This window comes from Scomber scombrus, chromosome 14, assembly GCF_963691925.1.
Source record: "Scomber scombrus chromosome 14, fScoSco1.1, whole genome shotgun sequence".
Classification (NCBI taxonomy): domain Eukaryota; kingdom Metazoa; phylum Chordata; class Actinopteri; order Scombriformes; family Scombridae; genus Scomber; species Scomber scombrus.
This window is the reverse complement of record NC_084983.1, coordinates 14,252,908-14,270,727: the sequence shown is the minus strand read 5'-3', so window position 1 is coordinate 14,270,727 and position 17,820 is coordinate 14,252,908. Positions and strand designations below refer to the sequence as shown.

At 38.1% G+C, this 17,820-nt stretch overlaps 2 protein-coding genes across 2 annotated transcripts; one reads left to right on the top strand and one right to left on the bottom strand.

The window, feature by feature from the left end:
• The first annotated feature begins 2,885 nt into the window (after positions 1-2,885).
• LOC133993880 (tyrosinase-like) lies at positions 2,886-7,662 on the top strand. Its single transcript, XM_062433000.1, has 5 exons — positions 2,886-3,707; positions 4,078-4,294; positions 6,177-6,324; positions 7,047-7,228; positions 7,397-7,662. Exons 1-5 carry the CDS (start codon positions 2,886-2,888, stop codon positions 7,660-7,662), a joined length of 1,635 nt encoding a protein of 544 aa, XP_062288984.1.
• An 855-nt stretch (positions 7,663-8,517) lies between these two features.
• chordc1b (cysteine and histidine-rich domain (CHORD) containing 1b) lies at positions 8,518-16,479 on the bottom strand. The gene is made up of 11 exons (XM_062433827.1): positions 16,334-16,479; positions 13,108-13,157; positions 12,973-13,029; positions 12,649-12,809; positions 12,333-12,433; positions 11,979-12,037; positions 11,171-11,241; positions 10,811-10,916; positions 10,497-10,616; positions 10,333-10,395; positions 8,518-9,854 (listed from the first exon to the last, which is right to left on the bottom strand). Exons 1-11 carry the CDS (start codon positions 16,395-16,397, stop codon positions 9,681-9,683), a joined length of 1,026 nt encoding a protein of 341 aa, XP_062289811.1. The 5' UTR covers positions 16,398-16,479; the 3' UTR covers positions 8,518-9,680.
• Positions 16,480-17,820: the final 1,341 nt, after the last annotated feature.

Genomic DNA, 17,820 nt, shown 5'->3' with positions numbered 1-17,820 from the left:
CTTACGTTTGTGATTTCTGTGGTTTTTGTTTTGTTGCTGACCTTTCAGTGCTTGAGGGTCGATTCGACCCCATTCTTAGTGTGAAATAGGCCCTATCAGAAAAAAAAAGTACTTGGCTTGATGCTTCTTGGCTTTTCATTAAATGTGTCATTACAGATCTGTGGTTGGGGTTTTATACTGGATGAAAACTGGTAGTGTCAAGTACAGAGAAGAAACAGAATTATTCTTTCACTGCAGCTCTTTGTCTGAGGTCAGAATGACTCCAAATGTAATTAAAGGTCTGTTTTGTATAATATAACTCAACTCAACTCAACTTTATTTATATAGCACTTTAAAACAACCATAGCTGAAACAAGTGCTGTACATAAAGAGATAAAACAACATAGGAACATAAAACAATTAACAAAAAATAAATACTAAAATAATTGTTTATTGTTTTTAAAACAAATTAAAAACAATAAAACAATAACTAAAAACAAACCATAAAGCACTAAAATAAGCAGAGTCTCATGCACGGTTGAAAGCCAAGGATTAAAAATGGACAGTGAGAAGGCTTGTCTAATACTTAAAGGAAGCTCGTTCCATAATTTAATAATAATAATATAAAGTGCATCTTATCTCCTGCCTCAATGTGTTTCTTTCCACGTTGTCATGAGAACACATTTTAAATACAACTCAGTCAAACATAAAAATGTGTTGTGGGGCAAGCCACAAGTTTGTTTTCTGTCACAGATGAGAATGCTGATCTGATGGGTAAATTACAAATATGTGAGATCAGTTTTAAACAGAACATTACCAATTAAATCATAGCGTGTTGTTTTGTGATGTTTGGTTTATCTCCTGGCTGTGGCTAAGGAGATAGAGCTGATATTCCACCAATCGGAACGTCGGTGGTTCAATCCCCAGCTCCTCCAGTTTCCATGCTGAAGAGTCCTTGGGCAAGATACTGAATCCCAAATTGCTCCTAATGGCTGCACAGTGTGGGTGTGTGTTTGAATGGGTAAGTATAGAAACATTGTGGGGTGCTTTGGATAGGAAGCGCTGTATCGCCCCTAATGAGCAGGTTGGCACCTTGCATGGCAGCCTCTGTCATCAGTATATGGATGTGTGTGTGAATGTGTAAATGAGAGAATGTTGGCATGCGCTGTAAAGCACTTTGAGTGGTTGATAAGACTAAAAAGGCACTATAAGGCAGTTAACTTCTCTTGTGGAAATAAATATCATCCTGCGTTAACTTAAAGGTTAGATCACAACTAAACGCTAGAGCAAGCACAGGATGCAATAGGTTAGTTGGAATTCACAATTTAGTTTCATCAGAGGTGTGAACACATCCACAATTTATCATTGAAATGAACCCCATGGTTTCCAGTGGTGAGATGCAGGCATCACCAAGGCTTTCAGCAGGCTCCCACCAAAATTATTTCATTCCACATCGCTGTTAGTCAGCTCATGGAGAATGTGTAATGTGTATAATTAGAGATTAAAATGTGCAATGGCAACTACAAAATCTTTTCAGAGGATGGAAAATGCAATGAGTTCAAATGTGTGATTGAGGGTGCTTCTACGTGGGAATTCATAAATAGAAGCCAAGTGAATGAAATGGGACATTGTATGTTTTTTTAGATGCCTGAGGACATACAGATAAAGAGAAGCCAGTTCTGGTGAACTCTTACAGAGACAGGATGCTATTTGCAAAAGTCGCATGGCGCCCTCTGGTGGTAAATTTACTGTCATAGAATGAAATGTATTGCCCCATTAATACCACATGTTCCAAAGTGAATGGTTAAATGTCAAGGTATACAGTGGTCTCAGATAAAAAGAGTCATGTGAGATAGAAGTACTGAGAAAGCTCAAAATACATCAAAGTTTTCTTCTGAGAAAGCGCTGTACAAATGCAAATGCCACATACTCTTGCCTCAGGCAGTAGCTTTCCTATGCACTTTGTTCATCAGGTTCTCCTCAGTAAATCCTTTGTTTCAAGTCCCCGCCTGATCTAACGTTGTATGATGACGACGACATGCAATATCCTGTGGGGTCATATGACAAATTCCAGAAATGAGATTTGAGTAAACGTTTAATAAAACTTTGCAAAATAGTTTGTTTTAGTTTGATCAAACATAATGCACATGCAATTAAAACGTCATAATATCTATATTTCAATAAAATCAATTAAAAGTTAAATGAAAACTAACACATATGGGCTTATTTTTCATTAGTTTATAAATGACTGTTTGGAGATAAGGAGTTAATTTGTTAATGACCACTGGTGATTTCTCTTTCACATTTTGACATTTGAATAAAAGATGGTCACAAGAGAAGACACAAATGAGTAACCAAATAAAACTACCTTTGCAAATGTGGGTATTACACTTCTCTCCTTATCCATTCTCTCATAGTAATTATCTTCCTATAATGCCAAGACTAACAATGACTTTGTGTGTGTGTGGGGAGGGGGAGATCATGAGTTACACGCCTGTTTTACGCTCATCTGACTCGCACTATCAAGCAGACAACATTCAGAAAATCACTAAAACAACTAAATATGGACTTACAGTGTGGTCCTTATTAGATGATAAGTTGTAAGATATATTACACTTTCATTAGGCGCAACAAATAGGCCTACTGCAAATCCCATTAAGTCTGTAGAAATATTTTTACGTTGTACTTTATTGGCTGCAATCTTGGGATGTGTGCTTTTGGTCTAATTGCCCCCCTCATGGAGTAAGCTTCACCCCGAGGTTAAGCTGCATGTGACTTGCCCAACAAAGAGAAGGGGGGGGGCGCCTGGAGAAAACCCAGAAGAATCTAAGCCTGAGACAGAATTTTCTTGTGTATTTCCTTCATTTCTCGATTGCTTGCTGTGTCCAAGGTAAAACCTGGCTGTAATGTGGCCACTTTTAATCGTCAGTTTCATGTTGTGTTTCGTACCCTGCTATCAGCAATTCCCCCGTCTGTGTGCCACCCGGGAAGCCTTGCTCGCCAAGGAATGTTGCCCGCCTTGGGAGGGTGACGACTCGCCCTGCGGAGCCAACTCTGGCCGGGGCTTCTGCCAGGATGTGGAGGTGTCGGACCTGCCTGATGGGCCGCAGTATCCCTTCTCCGGATTGGACGACAGGGAAAAGTGGCCCTTAGTCTTCTACAACCGGACTTGCCAGTGCATAGGGAACTTCATGGGTTTCAACTGCGCGGACTGTAAGTTTGGCTACTTTGGGGTGAACTGCAATGAGAGAAGAGAGTCTCTCAGGAGAAACATATTTCACCTGTCCAGGGCTGAGAGGATCAGACTTGTGTCCTACCTGAACTTGGCCAAGCAGACAGTCAGCAGGGACTATGTTGTGGCCACGGGGACCTACCAGGAGATGGGGAACGGCTCCAACCCGATGTTCGCAGATGTGTCCTTGTATGATGTCTTTGTGTGGATGCATTACTATGTGTCTCGTAATGCGCTGTTAGGCGGGCCAGGGAATGTGTTTACCAATGTGGACTTTGCCCACTGGGCCCCTGCATTTCTTCCGTGGCACCGAGTATACCTGCTGCACTGGGAGCATGAGATTAGGAAGCTGACCAGAGACATGAGCTTCACCATCCCGTACTGGGACTGGAGAGATGCTCAGGGCTGTGACGTGTGCACGGACGAACTGATGGGGGACCGGAACCCCCAAGACTCCAGTCTTCTCAGCCCAGGCTCAGTTTTCTCTTCTTGGACGGTAAACACACTCAAGTAACACCTCCTTTGTTTTGTTTTTGTTTACTAGTCTCACCACATACAATGTAATTGAACATAAAGTTATGAGAAATGGTCTATGATCTTTAAACATTTACTTTATTTATATATCAATCCTCAATCCAATATAACCTAACTTGAATGAATACATGAATAAAAACGACAAGTATTTGTGCACCTTTATTTCTGTTGAACAAGAGGATTGAAAAAAAAGAAGAAACGCTTTTTGCACTTAGTTTCAGTCTGCTTTGATGCCAAAAAGAGTGAAATGAAGATTGACAGTAATGGTTCAAAAATCTAATAACAAACTTGCATTGTATTGCATAATGTGTCTGTGTGTCATGCATCAACAGGTGCTGTGCTCTCAAGCAGAGGACTACAATGACAGAGGTGTCCTATGTGATGCCAGAGGTGAAGGCCCTCTACGACGTAACCCTGGAAACCACAATCGCCGCCTGGTCGAACGATTACCAACTTCAGCAGAGGTGGAGTTCACTGTCAGCCTGACCAACTATGACACCGGAGCCATGGACCGCGGTGCCAACATGAGCTTCAGAAACACTCTGGAAGGTCAGATAAGCTGGACCTCATATGCTCACACACACACACACACACACACACACACACACACACACACACACACACACACACACACACACACACACACACACACACACACACACACACACACACACACACACACATGCACACACACACACGCACAATTAATCTTAATGATTTTCTATTTAATTTGTGGCTTTCAAATTGCCTCACATGAAATACTTTTGTTGATTTGCACTGATATAACAGACAAAGGGATGCTCACCACTTTCAAAAAAGCATACAATGGAGATTTATATTGCTCACAATCTGACATATGGATTTAATAATCATGACATTGTCAGAAGCTGATAATGCAATAACAACAAGTTAGGTTATGATTCCATATTTAAGTAAATGATTTTGGTATACTGTATGTCCTTTGTCGGCATAATGTGTGCATTATTACTAATTGCTGGGACATTTATCAATTATTTGCAAATGATTAACAAGGCAAATAACAATTTACACTGTAACCCCTTCAGTGATAGCGAAATTAAGCAAAAACAAGGGTTAAAAATAACCAAATGAACTATGCTGCTACACAATGGTCCACTGTTGATATTTATCTTACTAAACTGTGGGTCACTAGTGTCTTCTGAGTCTCAGGTGACTGTTGCACAATGTGCTTTTATATGATGGATGTCTTGTGCTGCAGAGTGGTGGAATAAATCTTTAGTAGGTAAATTTTACTTTATTTTTTTTTTAAGTACTGTAGGCCTACTTAAGTACAATTTTGAGGTACTTCACTTGAGTATTTTCATTTTAGGCTACTCTATACTTCTACTCCACTACAATTCAGAGCAAAATATTTTGCTTTTTTACTACATTATCTGGGAGCTGTACTAGTTACATATTCGATTATTTCATAAAATAATATAGTTCCTAACCTTTTTGGCTTCTAAACCATTAAAAAACAACAATGTCTTGTTGTAGCTTCTTGTCATGTTTCAAAGGTCTATGAGTTGTCAGCAGTTCTACCAAAAACAGATTTCCCCTCTAAACATCTCACATGGTTTCATTTAACTGTATGTGAAGTTATATGTTCACAGGTACAACAGTAAAATGTTGCTTACATATTGATTCATGAGTGTTGTATGCAATTGGTTACATGTATTTAATATATAAATAATAGGGGCCAGCTTCTGCAAAACAAGTAATTTTTGTTTTAATACTGAAAGTACATTTAGCTGATAACACTGTTGTACTTTAACTTTAAGATTTTAAATACAGGACCTGTATTGGTGTATTTATTACATTGTGGTATTAATAATTTTACTTAAGTAAAGGATCAAGGTACTTCCTCTACCACTGGTTATGCATTCATCTCAGTGTTGGAATGACTCCAGATCGAACGTTCAGCACAAATCCATCTAGAGGAAAACTAAATAACACACTGCTGATAATTGATTTCCTATTGATAGCAGGAGTATCAACACAGGACTATCCAAAGTGTCATCTGCAACGCAACTTCAGAGGGTTATGATGGTTTCCTAGGATATCTATATCAGATCTGAACATATTCACATATCTCACATTTAATAAAAAATAAAGATAATCCACTGTAGGATAGCTTTAGAGAGATTGCCATTATCATACCCATCTTGTGTCAAGATACCACACTTATCTGTATGACAGGTTATTGTCCAAAATACTCAATGTTTTGTATCCCCATTGAGGGAAAAAAAAACTGAATATTTTGTCTCTGAAGCATGCATTATCTCACTTTTTATGTTTGGGTACCCAGGTTTTTCTTTTAAAAATGCCATCATTTTTTTTAGATTATGTGCTTCAGCAATATTAACATCTACATGCTGCTGTCAATACTAATTACATACATCTCATCTTGCAGGATTTGGGGATCCTCAGACGGGTTTAGGAAATAGTTCTCGTATGGGCATGCATGCTGCTCTCCATGTGTTCATGAATGGCTCCATGTCCTCAGTGCAGGGCTCTGCAAATGACCCTATATTCCTCCTCCATCATGCTTTTGTTGACAGGTGAGATATGGCACACAGTGACACTTAAAGCAAAGGTTCACAATTTTTCAAGTATGACTTAAAACAATAGGCAGGTGCTCATGTGAACACTGAAATAGGTTTTCTATGCTGTAATCATCCCCCCTGTTCATTCTGGCTATTAAAAGAACCCTTCAAATGGGCTTTCAATGTAAGTGATATGGGACAAAATCAACAGTGTGTCCACACAGTCATTGTGTGCAAAAATGCATTTAAACGTTTACTGTATATGATGCTAATAAGGGGCTTCAGCAGTCTGAGTTAGTCATATCAGTTGGATATCTGCCACATTTACAGTCTTTTTTAGGATAAAACTCCCTCTTTGTGTTTCCCCAGACAGTGTTTTCCTATTGAGCTGCAGTGGAAGTGTAATACTGTAATGTTGAAATATATCTTCTTGACATGCCTAATTTGGACACTAAATGTTCATATTAGCTTCAGATGAACTTTAAAATCCATTTTTGCACAGAAATAGGCTTGTGGATTTTGGCCCACATCACTTACAGTGTATGTGCATTATGAAAGGATTTTCTAATGGTCAATAAGAAAAGGAGGGGTGATTATAGCTAGAAACATTATAGCTATTTCAATATTAATTTTGGCACCTGACTGTGGCTTTAAGACAGACTTGAACAACTGTGAACTCGTCCTGTAAGAATCTTGGTGCATTTAACAGCTATATTTATATTCTTTTTCCATGAAAGCATCTATGAGCAGTGGCTCAGGAGGCATAGACCATCTCCATCCCAGTACCCCGACTCTAATGCTCCTATAGGGCACAACAGTGAATACCACATGGTTCCATTCATGCCCCTCTACAGAAACCGAGAATACTTCATTTCCAGCAAAGACCTGGGGTATGAATACTCCTACCTGCTAGGTGCAAGTAAGTTTCCATCTGAGTGGAGTTTTTTTCTATTCTGATTATTCATTTGAACTTTTAAATCAGTAACTGTTTTCCATTATCTCTGTTCCTCTCTTTTTTGCCATTTAAGAAATGTAATATATTCAATCAATCCAATCACTCTTTGTGATCACCCGTTTTCCCCTTCAGACCAGAGGATAGCAGAATCCATGCATCCCTACCTGGAGGAGTTGTCGAACGTGTGGCCCTGGCTGCTGCTTGCAGGGCTCTGCGGTGGAATCGTAACAATGGCCATAGCTGCTGTTGTCATTACTGCAAAACGGCAATACCACGGGTCACCTTGGCTGCACGCGGGGAGGTGGAAAAACGTATTTGCTCTTCCAGAAAGACAGCCACTTATCTTGAGCAGTGAAACAGAGGAAACCAAGTCCCGTAACTACCAAACAACTATGTGAAGGCACGGCAAATCCCATGTGTATCTATACATTTTAATGGCAAAATACTGTGAATTGTACATTATATTGACTTATTCTAATCAGTCTATATAATCATTATTTAATACCAATGTATTCACATTTTATTAACACAAGACATTTTGAAATGGACTATTCATCCACAACATGTAGCATGTACACATTAGGTGATTTCGGATATGAATCATTTTGTTGGACTGGTTTTAAGAAGCTGATTACACACCACTATCCAGACAGCTCCAGTATTTGTTGCATCAGCCAGACATCTATTATAGAGAAATGATAACTTACACGCATAACAACCTTTCAGAGTAAGAAAAACAAACCCCTTGAAATATATTCACAGAAGCCTTGAGGGTCTTTCTTTTATTATCTTCATGTGGGAGTTCACTAAAACACATTTTGATTAACATTTAAATTGATTTGTTTGTGGTATGTGTTGTGTTTGTGGAAAGAGAAAGTAGTGATAACGTCCTCATGGATGTCAAGGTCTGAGACATCTCCACAGCATCAGGGCATAGTTCAATATTCTAACTTCGGAGTTATGGAATAAATTTAAAACTTGATGACATTTTTAAAAGTCACTGCAATCTCAAAAGTTGCATGGGGTTCAAAATGTTCACTTTTAAAGTCATACCTACTTTAGTTCATAAGAAATGTTCATCTTATGAGGTCCCAGTGGTTGGAAGATTCTGTTGTTAATACCTAGCTAACAAAATGTTTATTCTCTGATATTTCTCTGAACATAAAGTATTGTATATCTGCATCAGAAATATTAATAATGGGATAAAATCTATCACACACAACAACCAAGTTTTAAAAGTTCAACACAAGTTTATTTTTGGTAAGATAAATTGCTTCCCTAATTATTTTACCCTTTAGTCATGATCTCATTCAGTCAGATTTAATTCATACATTCTCAGCCCTGACACATGCTGTCTAGCAAAGCATTTTTATAATATGGTAATTCGCTCAAAATACTTTGTATTCAATTGGCATCTCAGATATTACAGTACATTCTCATTATTTAAACAGTTGTGACAAGAAATGAGATACATACAGTACTGATCATTTGAAAGCAAAACTTGTACAAAATATACATTATAATCATGTAAAAAGAAAACAAAAAACATATTTGTAGCAGATTAGCAACTTTAACTGAAAAAAGGCGGGTTGTTTGGAGCACTTGTAAGTTTACGAGTCCCAAGGATGTATTTTATTTCTTAGAACGTTTATTCAGAATAAAATCCATGTTGTACAAGTGTGGACATTTTAAAGATCCACATTTCCTACTACATGCAGCAGCTTCATCATCACATCAAATACACAAGTGTGTTTATGAAGACAGCATTGAATCTGATGTGATATTCATGGACATGGACAGAACAATGTAATAATTCATACACTTTATGAAACCAAAGGATGGAATGAAAACAATTCACAAATGCAAGACTAAATATAAAGTGAACACATGGAAATGTACAGATGGAATCATCATTTACTAAAAATTGTTCAAATACAAGATGGTCACAACTGGTCCATTACGATGACTTGAAAAGAAACATAACAGGCTTTATGGTTCTGAAGTTAAGCATGGACACAATAGACTCATATCTTATTGTCTGGTGTTATGTTCCAGGGGATTTCAGTGCAATTCAACAAGTGTGGCATCATCTGACCTCAATTGAAAGTCTCCTTAAAGTCAGTGTTGCTCCTATGACCGTTGAGTACTTCAGTGAAAAAACGTTGTAAAAATACTTGAAGACTCTTAAGCATTTCAACCAACATGTTGACCAATAAAGGACAGAAAAATGAAAAGACAGGCAAAATCAAGTACTTTGACTAATAGGAACGATAAGGAAAAACTGTAATGTAGAGGAGTAAAGGCCAAAGTTCCATGACAGCGAAAGAGGTGACTCTTTAAAGAGGTAAAGAATGGACTGCATGGCCTTTGATTTAGCTAAAAATACACACTATACGTTTTTGTTTTAACTCGTTCATCATTCATCGTCCTCCTCACTCTCAGTATCCTCTTTCTTCTTCTCGTTCTCCTTGGGTGGAACAACAGGGGGAGGAAGGTCCAGGCGAGCCCACGACATAGGTTCAGACTTCTTCATGGCTATTTCGATCTTGGCAGCCATCATGTTCACTATACTCTTACTCACATCTATCACCTACAGAGAAAGACGGATATGATTAAAAGAAAGGCTTAACAAAAAGGTGGTAAAACAGCTTTATTATAATAGCTTAATTTAAAAGCAAACTGGCCTTCTATCATTGTCTTAAAACATGGTAATAGAATCAATTAAAGCTATGTTGGGTACTACAACAAGGACAGAAGCATTTTCCCAACCCTCTTATATCATCATAGATTAACTCAGTTTACTCCAATCAATTTGTAGTGTCACTTATGACCACTTTTCCATCCGAAACAAATTATGAATGAAAACCAGGGGGTACAAACATCTGTCGAGCATTGAGCAGTTTATTATTGTGTTATGACGACTGGCATATAAAGTATAATGACATATACAACATAAAAGTAAATTATATAGTTGTACCTTAAATGCTGTACAAATAATACAAAGCCATCATTCGGAAAAGGACAAGATATTTCACATCAAGTTGAAAAGAAAGTGATGATGCACTTACTCCCCACAAGCTGATTTTCTGCTCAAATTCCTTCTCTCCCTCAAATATAACATGGATGTTGAGCTGAAGAGGAAAGAATAAATAAGCATTACGTTTAAAAGAAAAACTAAGCAGTTAACATATGTCCAGAAATACCTGACAGTTAAGACTATAGTATCACTCACTGTGGTGCTGTTTGCGTCCACATAGCTCAGCTCCGGGACAGCATTCTTAGAGTAGATAGAGACAATGACTTGTGTGCCAGTCTGATGCCAGTCAAACCGACATGGAACCACTTTCTTACCCTGAAAGATTTCAGACATTACAATCATTACAATCATTGTTAGATACACAAATTCAGCCATTCATTCTCCACCACAAAGCATTTTCTCCACTGTGGAATGAGTGATTACCAGACACCACTAGATGGAGTCACAGTGGAGGCGCTCTCACACAGACTGATCTAAATGATCACTTGCTGTCAAACAGGCACACCTACCTCATCTTTTTTCCTCCATACATGTGTTCCCTTGGTACAGCCCTCTTGAGAGAGGAAGGTGTTAAAGTCTGAGGTTTTCCTCTTACAGCAGCTCCAGTATTTCATCCTAGAGATGCAGGAAAAAAACATACACCCACTGGATTTTTTTTGGCCGTCAATAACTTGTCACTCAAGAGAACCGGTAAACAAGACTAACAGGAAGACTAACAGTAGAGTACTGCTGTTGTTCTTCACCCTTCTTTTATAGCTTCCAGAAAAATATATATGCCATTTCATGTCACTACAGTGAAACACAGAGATGGAGATGAATTTAAAATATTCTTTATGATATGGAAATAGATTTATCAGTCTAATACTAACCCTTCGTGGAAGATAGGAAATCCAGAGTGGTATAAACACACATCCGAATCGCTTGCAGGTCCATTAAAACTCTAAAGACAACAACCAATGTGAGAATCAAAAGAAGTGGATATGTCGATACTGCACATGTATGACAACAAAAGAGAGAACTGAATGAAAGAGTTTTGTCATTTCCCTGTGGATGAATGGAGGTGTGCAGAAAAAAAAGAGAGTAATACCTCATTCCCTAATAAAGATCTTGATACAAAATTAAGAAGTACAAATTTAGACTATGAAGACCCCATGTGATTAATCAACTAAAAGCAGGCAGCCCTTGAGAGAATATGTCACGGTTATCAATCAAATCAGTGAAAGAACAATTATGCAAATCATTCAAGTCCCACTCCAAGCTTCTACAAAACACATCAGTACAAATTTTCTTCAAATTTTAATGTAGAAACTAGGGGTTTCTGCTCTGACAGGGCAGATTAGCTTGAACAAAAGATGTTGTTTTGTTAGAGGAGAACAAGCATGGAGGTGGTAAAGAACTGTATCTATTTCGACTTACCCAGGACAGTGAGCTCTTCTGAGACGTTACAATTTCTAGGTTATCTCTATTTATCGAGGTCAGCTTAGATAATCATGATTTATTTTAGTTTAATTAGCGACATCTAGGAATTTTTTTTAACATTGGCAAATACCACAATTTAAGCATGGATTTAAACATTTAAAAGATTGAAGCTGCTGATGCCAAAGCTGTGTAGAAAATACGGATAAAGAGACATTTTTACACATTTGAGCACCATGAGACAGTGACACATTCACCTACTTTAGTGCATCCTCCATTTTTACAGGATGTTCCAATCTTGATCTCGTCACTATCTTCCTCTAAAGAGACATAAATAGAGCGACAATGAATTGATACCATCTAAGAATTGCACTGACAGTTATTATTTGTCGACCTGCCTCAGTCAGCTTTCACTCAAAAGTCACGATGCGAATGACAGAAGTGATGAAAAATCCCTAGTGGTCATCCATTAACTTCAACTGTCAACCTGACCTTCCCACAAACTATATAAAAAAAGTGGATGGTGACCAAATAGCCAAAGATAAAGAGGAAAAAATAACAGGAATATGATAGAGCAAAGAGGAAAAAGAAGAGGAGATGAAGTTCTGTTCTTACCCTTTTTCTCTTCCGCATTGTCAGACAGCTTCAGTTTCTCCAGAGCCTGTTTCAGAGAGGTAGAGACTTTATGCTGCAATCTCACCATCGGCTCATCGGCACTGTAAAGGCAACCAAAAAATTAGGCATGAAAAAATTAACAAAGGGAAGGACTAAAGGGCATCTTTAATCGATTTGTTCCTCTTGGTCTATTTTTCCTATCCTTTGTATCACCAAAATGATTTCCGCTTTACTTAAAAGGAGAGCAATATGCAAAATGCATATTGTATTCTTAGAGTATTGATTCAAATATAAAGTTTGGAGACAACTGTACAACCTTGGTCTGTGTATGGCCTCTTGAGGCTTTGGGGCAGAGATGATGTACTCGTTAAACTTTGGTTTTTGTTCATTTGTGTCTTTCCTTTCTCCTGACGATGTCACATCTGGTTTCACTGGCTCAGGGGGCTTCTCTTTGTTGTGGGGTCCTTTTGTACAGCCCTGTGGAGAGAAAGTCACTGCATTGGACTCACAAACAATGTGTGGTACAACCAATATGGCTAGAGAAATGGTGGCAGTCAATGTCTATAAAAAAAACAATAGACAATGGAGACATGACCATGGAGGATTAAAAGTATGGATTCAAACTGAAACAAAAACTTACAACAATGCTAAGGAAGTCTGAGAAGTCAGTAGTTCTTCTCTTGCAACAGGACCATCCCTGGAGAAAGTTAAAAGAGACATTAACTTTGACCAGAAATCAAGAATGGAGCCAACTGAGCGTTTTCAGGCATTTTACCTTCAGTGCATCGTGGAATACTGGGACTCCTGGATGATAGGTGCAGGCATCTGTGGAAACAAGACACAACTATGATTAACTTTGAGGAAAAATATGTGGTATTACAGGAAACACTGTTCCCCTCAAATGAATCCAACAACTTGCAAACTTTTTGTAATGAATTGTAGTCTCATAAAAAGAACAAAACTCCCAACTTTCAAGAAAAAGAATAAACAGCTCACTCTGAAAATTGCCCATTGCTTTTACAGAATGCTGAGTGTGATTGCAGAGTTGTTTGTGAACATTTTGCTGCAAGGTACTTTGAGAGTCAACAGACTAAGAAATCTATAGTGACTTTCAACTGCTTTGATGGGCACAGGCCTTTTCTTGGGGTATTACAACATCAATGATGTCTTGCCTGCAGTTGCTCTTCCTTTCATGTGCAGTACATCTCTCAAAGGACTTGGGTCAGCTTTGTCTGATGCTGCCTTCTCATGTTCCCTGTCAAAATGACTTGTTGCAGATCGAGGTGCTTATAGTCAGAACAGAAAGTGGGACCTCTAACAAAGTAGATGGATGTTGCGTTAAAAGCTCAACATAACATTATGTATAGGATCAAAATCTGTCACTCAGTTTTATTCATAATGTACTCAGGCAAGTGCAGATAACTTAACTTGACATTCTTATTTGAATGAATATTAATTGTGTAGAGAGTATAGTAAAATTTAAACTGAGAATGTCTATATTTTATCCTTCTGAAGGCAATTCAATAGTTAATTGGAAACATGTTATATTATGTAATAGAGCAGGACCATCCCTGGTGTTCAGATTAAAAAGTTATCACAATTCCAATACAGAATAATTCATGGATACAACTGAAAACTAGCCTTTAGATTCTGCAAACTCAAAACGACAAAGTTAAGAGAGTTCAAGCTTCAGTTCATAATCATTTTTCATGTTTTTTGCAATTAAAAAGAATTCAATTTCATTTTGATTAAAAGAAAGACTACATTTGTCACAACTACATAAAATACATCTAGCAAATGATTTGCATTTGTCCTTGTGGAGTTCAAAAATGTCTCTGTTGTGGTTTTATTATTTATTTGGGCATTAGAAAATTAATTGGAAATATTTATTAAACCCTTCATCTAAAGAACACATTTTCAAACTGATGCAAAACTTAATTGTGAGCAACATACAAGCCAAACTATAAGACTATTTGAAAGTTAAACAAAATTTTATAAAACTATGGATTTATAATCCACTTATGATACCATCTGAAATCTTCATCGGATATTTGCCTTAAATGAAAGGAATTTTAATGCCATCTTTTAGGAACTGCCCTAGAAGATAAAACATTGCAGAATGAATTAAAAATTCAATTATTTTCCTTTCAGCGTAGCCTAAACTATGGCCCCTCCGTGCTATTGCCTTAGATACACCTCTTAGATACCCTCAGTGTGCCCTATTGTTATGAAAAAAGGCATCCTATTAAAATGGAAATTAGACCTGACTCCTGCATCTGATGATGTTCAATGTTATATGATTTGAAGATAGAGACGGACATTCTGAGTGAAAGGAAATAGAGACTCTATGAAGTTTTGTGTTGAGCTCTGGGGATGTGTCCACCTTGAAACTTCAATTATATTTAGATCAGGGCCTTCTCATTAACAAAACTCTCACGGACAAACTTGATCTTAAAGGATCAGGGTGTTTAAACAAGGAGTGTTGTTTAAACTATCTTTGTCTCAAGAGATGTTTCACGTTTCATTACATCACCACTTTGACCACTGTTTTTGACACTATTAATATACAGTATATGACCCTCCTCATTATTGGGGAGACTGCTTTTACTTTCAGATTGATGTTTGACTGCAGGTGTAGTGGGATTAAAATATACTTCGGCTTTCCTCAGGCATAAGCCCTTTTGGTTTTTGGGAGAAGGATTACCTCATGAATACATCTAGCTTCTTACTGGTTTCTCAGATTTTGTGCTCCTTACACCAGCGCGGCATCTTTGCATGCTGAAGGGCAGACCTGTCATAAATACGAGGCTCATAAACCCCTCATGAGTACACTGTGGTTTAGCTGCTTATCTATCCCATTGATTCTTCTGCTCTCTTCTTATTAGTGTTACAGTTTTGGAGAATACATCTCTTTTTCCTGTAAGCATCTAACATTATTCCAGGTTCAATTTAGCGTGACAACTCATATGGAAGTAGCGACCTCAGATAGCAAAAGTCATTTGGATAGATAGTTCAAACAGCCCAGTGGACGTCTATAACTTGATGAAGTGAAGGAACAGACATATTTCTCTTAAGAAGTTGAAACGCACTGTTAACTGGAAACTGAGGTTCTCTGGTTTATATTAATTTCCTGTTGTAACAATAACCAACCTAGACAAAATAAGGTAGTTATGATTACGGGATAACATAGAGAGCACCTCAACCCGATTGAGATGCTGTGGCATGACCTCAAGAGAGCAATTCACACCAGACATCCCAAGAATATTGCTGAACTGAAACAGTTTTGTAAAGAGGAATGGTCCAAAATTCCTCCTGACCGTGGTGCAGGTCTGATCTGCAACTACAGGAAACGTTTGGTTGAGGTTATTGCTGCCAAAGGAGGGTCAACCAGTTATTAAATCCAAAGGATCACATACTTTTTCCACCCTGCACTGTGAATGTTTACATGTTGTGTTCAATAAAAAAATGAAAACATATAATTTTCTGTGCAGTATTAGTTTAAGCAGACTGTGTTTGTCTATTGTTGTGACTTAGATGAAGATCAGAACACATGTTATGCCCAATTTATGCAGAAATCCAAGTAATCCCAAAGGGTTCACATACTTTTTCTTGCAACTGTATATATATGTAACAAAAAGGTAGACTGGCGTGTTTTTGAAACTTTACATCGCTCTTTATGCAGCTCTATACAGTCTAAGGATAACGTTTAACCTGCTAAGTTAATCACAGGAGCTCAACATGCTTACAACGTCCTGATAAGTCAACGAACAAGTGGTCCCACAGAAGTTTTTAGCACCCCGAGTTATCAGTTGGAGGAAATGACCATTGTTTCAAACTGTGGAAACTGTGGTCCAGTTATCTAACATCAGGTTAGCTACCTTACATGGGCCCACTAACGATAGGCCTGCACGCTATAGAAATTTCCAGATGATCAGAGGTTAGCTTGCTAACAGACGGGCACAGAGCATAGCGATAGTTAGCTAACTAGGACATATACTCACCGTCTGGGTTATTTTCTGGATCAAATCGCTGTCCACATCCCTTATTATAACACAAAGTGGACATGACGGCGAGTGAAACAAGTTCAATTTGTGGCTGAGTTTGTTACTACAGAGCTAGTGTGTGTGTGTGTGAGAAACAGAGCCGCTGCCGTAAACTGCTATACACACATTGCACTGGTGTCACTTCCGGATGTTGTCGGCTTCTCTCGGCAAAGATCGGAGCTTGCCCAGCCCGCCAGCTCCATCCTGCGAGCGCACCGTGGTCCCTCACAAGCGATAACTGATGCTGACCGCTTTCAAACTTGCGCGAAGCGTTATTTTCTTTATACACCACATCTATCTTGGACCTTAACATCGCAGCAAAAGAACACCTAACTCTTTTAACGTCTGTTTTTTGTGTTAACTATTGTAGATAAAGTCGAGATAGCCCGCTGCACTCAGTGTGACAGTAGTCAGGTGCATAAAACTGGGGCAATAGCTATTTAGTTTTACGAGGATGGCTGCAGCTCACTAGACAACTGCCTGTCGGGATATGAGCACATGAATTTTCCATTTTTTCCCCAACCATCACCGACCTCTGAGGAACTGTTTTGCACGTTTTGCTTTTCTTTCTTTTTAGAGAGGATGGGGAAGGATTTACTTTTACTGATTACAGCTGTTTCGTCTAAAGGTAGGACATGCTGCGCTGTGTGAATGAAGTCAGTATACATTATTGTTAATTAAGCTATAGATTGTAGACTGTAGCTTATTGAAGTCATGTGGGTTTTGCACTGGGCGAGCTCAGTCGGTTCTGCTGAACATGGGAGACGATAAATGCATCCCGGGACAGTCTCTCTATTGGGAATTTTGATTTGCAAGTCGTTTAATTCTGATAGCTTATTTGGTGCTGAGAGGTATGCTACGGCATACCTAAAATATAAATGGGCTCAGATTTCTTACAATCAGTTATTTTTTCATTTGAATTCTAGTTGAAGTTATATCATGATCATACAATTGCCTATACAGCATATGATGATACATACAATATTCAGTAGCCTTTAACTTACAACAGTTCATACAATATTAAAAAGCATTTGTCATCAAAAGAAAAAGATAAAGAATATGTTTTTTTTTAAATAGGCCAACTCATTTTCCTTTTCCTCCCCTGTCTGTCAGTTATTAATGGGCTCAAGCTTTTGCTCTGCAACAACTTTTTAATAGGGTTTGTGCAATCATTTCTAGAAACAGAAAAAAGAGTGCAATGTTTTTGAGTGCTTAGTGATGTTTCTCAGACCACGGTATCTTTTGTCCTAGTTACAATTTTCTCTTGTGAAAAATAATTACAACTCTAGTCTGGCTCATATTAAATACACTCTTTATCATAAGAACAGCGACTGTTCCTGATCATTGTTAATTGATATGGTTATATATTATATCACTGGGACCATTCAGGTGTGCTTGATTTTGTTTAAAGACATGTCATTCTTTGATTTAGAGCTTTTCAGGAG